Consider the following 3,689-nt stretch of genomic DNA (forward strand, 5'->3'; position numbering starts at 1 on the left):
AAGAGCCGAGAATACAGAAATGTTGGGAGGGTGGATTTTTCAGGTCAAACTCCGAGCACCGTGTGACAGGCGCCCTGTTGGGGTTCTGGGAACTGTGGGGGAGACGCATGCTTTGTGGGCTTTCTCGTGGAGCTCGGTGAAGAGGCCGAGGTGCCAGCTGGTGCGGACGAGGCACGGCTGACGGGTGTCACATGCTGTCACAGAGAAGGCCCTGGCCAGGAGTCAGAGCTCTGCACAGGCCGCGGGCATGTGGGCGCCCACACTGGCCCCAGGGTGAGGAGCCAGGTGGGATCTGGGGGTGCGGTCCCAAAGCAGGCAATTCATGGTCTCTGCTCCCAGACCTTGTTCTCCCCGCCACCCCGACCCCCAGCTCCTGGGCACCTCATCAGGTAGTGCCCTGCCTCCCAGACCCCCTGACGCTCTCTCTCCATCAAAAGCTGCTCTCAGAACAGATCTGCCGAGGCCAGCGTGACTGAGTCGACCCATCGACCCATCGCATTCTCCCAAGAGGCAGCTGCATTATTGACAGGACGGCACCTTAGGGCGCGGAGGGAATGCTCAGAGGGGCTCTGGGTGTCCCGAGCCAGAGGGGAAGGGACCACCTTAACCGAGTTGATGTAGGAGAATCTCTTTCCTGCCGGAGTCCCCAGGGAAGGAGGTGCTCCCGGCTCAGCAGTCTCGGGAGGCACCGGGGACACACTATCCGGCTGGAAAGTTCATTAAGTATTTACCCAGGACGCAGGCTGCCCGCTGCTGCTCAGGGCTGGGTCACGTGGCTCAGGAAGAAGTGGAGGTCGGACCAGAGGAGTTTCTGAGGGCCCAGGCAGTGGCTTCTCTGCCTCAGGTGAGGGTGCCGTGGGTGTGGGGCAGGGGTCCTCAAACTACGGCCCGCGGGCCACATGCAAATACAAATATTGTATTTGTTCCCGTTTTGTTTTTTTACTTCAAAATAAGATATGTGCAGTGTGCATAGGAATTTGTTCATAGTTTTTTTTTAAACTATAGTCCGGCCCTCCGACGGTCTGAGGGACAGTGAACTGGCCCCCTGTTTAAAAGGTTTGAGGACCCCTGTGGGGGGTGCCTCGGGCGTGCGGGGGGCCGCGGGCAGGGAGGCGGTGCTTCGGCGGGAAGGGGGTGCTGCAGGCGGGGAGGGGTTGCCCTGGGCTTGGGGGGGTGCTGCGTGCATGGCTGGGGTGCCCGGGAGGACAGAAAGAAGGGCTCCAGTGAGTGGAGGTGCCACCGGGCAAGGCACTCGGTGGGTAGGAGAGAAGGGTTTTCTAACTCCTGAGGGTTGGGGGTCAGGAAGGGAGAAAGAAGGGTGGACACATGACATGTCTATCCCTGATGGGGACCCTGGAGGCCTGGCTTCCTGTCTGCTCACCTGTGGGAGGTGGGAGCCCTGGGAGGGCCCCCCTGTCAACCTCACAGCCTCACACTGAGGTCTGCCCTGGGGAGGCCGCAGGAGGAAGGCCCTGGGGGTGTGTCTCCCACCTGAAGCTCACGGGGCAGCTGGATGGGGAGGGGAGGCAGTAGCCTGGGAGCCGGGCGGAGGGCAGGCTGTGGGCAGCGGGTCTTCTCCATGGGCCGTGGGACTGGCCTGAGACGCAGGTGCTCTCGGGCGGTAGGTGGGCCCCTGAGGCTGACACATAGTGGCCCATCCCCTGCTCCTCCAGCCACATCGCCAGGAGCTGGAGCGCGGAGCTCGGTGGGCAGCACTGACCCCCCCCCCCCCCCCCCCGGCAGCGTCTCCAGCCCTGGGCAGCGGCGCATCAGGTCGTCATGTGGACGCTGGCAGCCCTCCTGCTGCTGGGTGAGTCCGCAGGAAGCAGGGGACATGGGTGTGTGGGAGAGTGTGTGTGTGTGTGGGGAGAGTGTGTGTGTGTGTGTGTGTGTGGAGAGCGCGTGTGTGTGTGTGTGTGGGGGGGGAGAGTGTGTGTGTGTGTGTGGGAAGAGAGTATGTGTGTGTGTGGGGAGAGCATGTGTGCGGGGAGAGCGTGTGTGTGTCGGGGGGTGAGGCGTGGGGGGTATGCAACCCTCGACTCCACAGTCCACTATCTTGGAGGGTGAAGAGGCGGAGAAAGCCAGGGCTGGGTTCCTGCTGAGTCTCTTCCCGGGCAGGAGCCCCTTGCACCCCTCACAGCCCAACCTTCCTCCTTCCCTCTCTTTCATCCTTGCTTCGCAGCGCCAAGCAGTGGACACGCTGGTGAGTCTGATGCCTCCCTCACCAGTGTTGACACTTTCCACACCAGCCCCGTGACCTGCGTGGGCCTCCCCCTGCCTGTGCTGGGAGTGTCTTTCCCACTCCACCCCGTCCTGTGACAGCTCGCCTGCGGCTTAGACCTGGTGCTGACGGGACGGACACCTCGCAGCCCAGAGGCCCTCCCCCGAGGCTGGGTTAGGTCGAGGGCTGGCCCGGGGGCTGGGGTTTCCCGAGATCCCCCACCTCAGAGCACACCTGTGGGCACCTCGCCTTGACCCCTTCCACACTGCCCCCCCTCCCCCGCCCTGCAGTGGCCCTGGAGAAGCCCACGCTGTCTCTGCACCCCCCCTGGACCACCATCTTCAAGGGGGAGCGGGTCACCCTGCAGTGTGACGGGCACCACCCTCTGGTCGTGGAGCTCCGGCCCATCAGCACCCTCTGGTACCTGGGCCACCTGCTGCTGCCCTCTCACGGGAGGAGCATCGAGGTGCAGACCCCAGGGGTGTACCGGTGCCAGACCCGGGGAGCGCCCGTCAGCGACCCTGTCCACCTCTCTGTCTCCAATGGTGAGTGGTGAGTGTCTGCCCTGGGGGGTGGGCACAGGCTCCTCGGGGTACTGGCCATCCTGTGGGAAGGACACCGGGCCACTCCCATTGGGGCAGGAAAGGGGGGCACATGGCACTGGGTGCAGTAAGGCTGGCCTGTCCCCGAAGGTCCCCTCCGCTCCTGCCACAGTGGGTGGCAAATGGGCATTTCTGTTGACGAGACTGGCTCCAAAGAGCAGAGGCCCTGAGCACCTGGGACACTGGCCAGAGAAGCCGGGTGGGCAGGGCAGGGCCGGGCCGCAGGCCGCACAGTGGTCAGTCTGGACGGGGCTCCTCTGTGCCCCTCAGCAAGAGGGCAGCTGCGCGCCGGCTGTGCAGGAGGCCGGAGTTCCGCCTCACAGGCCCTGTGTGCCCTGAGGGGTCACTGAGACACTGGCCTGGGGACACTTACAGGCTTCAAAACAGGAGCCGAGAACAACAGAAATGCATTCCTCGGGCCAGGCTGGCTGCTGGGTGGGGTATGACGTCACCTGGGACCCGTAGGGCGCAGTTTGTGTTCAGAATTTAATGACGGCCACTCAGTGCTCAACTGGCACTTACAAGCCTCACGTCCACTCTGTGTTTCTTGGTTGGAAAGTACAGTGAGTGCAGGTGAGGTAGCGGCCGCGCTAGCCAGTGGCCGCCGCTTGCAGAACTGAGTGCCGCTGGCCATTCCCTCTCGGTGTAAACACGAGGCCAGTTTCCCCAGCGCCCGCACAGGGACGGGCGAGGGAGCCGTCCACTCTGTTCTTGGTTGGAAAGTACAGTGAGTGCAGGTGAGGTAGCGGCCGCGCTAGCCAGTGGCCGCCGCTTGCAGAACTGAGTGCTGCCGGCCATTCCCTCTCGGTGTAAACACGAGGCCAGTTTCCCCAGCGCCCGCACAGGGACGGGCGAGGGAGCGCGGG

The 3,689-nt window shown here is 63.8% G+C and overlaps 1 protein-coding gene across 1 annotated transcript; it reads left to right on the forward strand.

Moving 5' to 3' along the window:
* Positions 1–1,641: 1,641 nt before the first annotated feature.
* On the forward strand, positions 1,642–2,777 carry FCRLB (Fc receptor-like B). Its single transcript, XM_014528518.1, has 3 exons — positions 1,642–1,810; positions 2,183–2,203; positions 2,512–2,777. Exons 1-3 carry the CDS (start codon positions 1,780–1,782, stop codon positions 2,775–2,777), a joined length of 318 nt encoding a protein of 105 aa, XP_014384004.1. The 5' UTR covers positions 1,642–1,779.
* Positions 2,778–3,689: the final 912 nt, after the last annotated feature.

Source organism: Myotis brandtii, unplaced genomic scaffold (genome assembly GCF_000412655.1).
Source record: "Myotis brandtii unplaced genomic scaffold, ASM41265v1 scaffold64, whole genome shotgun sequence".
In the NCBI taxonomy this organism is placed as follows: Eukaryota; Metazoa; Chordata; class Mammalia; order Chiroptera; family Vespertilionidae; genus Myotis; species Myotis brandtii.

What these genes read in the sequence shown, in the direction of transcription:
- FCRLB (XM_014528518.1), top strand. Translation starts at nt 1,780, where the DNA reads ATGTGGACGCTGGCAGCCCTCCTGCTGCTGG. An exon ending in GGCAGCCCTCCTGCTGCTGG is followed by an intron (nt 1,811 to 2,182) that starts GTGAGTCCGCAG and finishes CTTGCTTCGCAG; the next exon opens with CGCCAAGCAGTGGACACGCT. An exon ending in GCCAAGCAGTGGACACGCTG is followed by an intron (nt 2,204 to 2,511) that starts GTGAGTCTGATG and finishes CCCGCCCTGCAG; the next exon opens with TGGCCCTGGAGAAGCCCACG.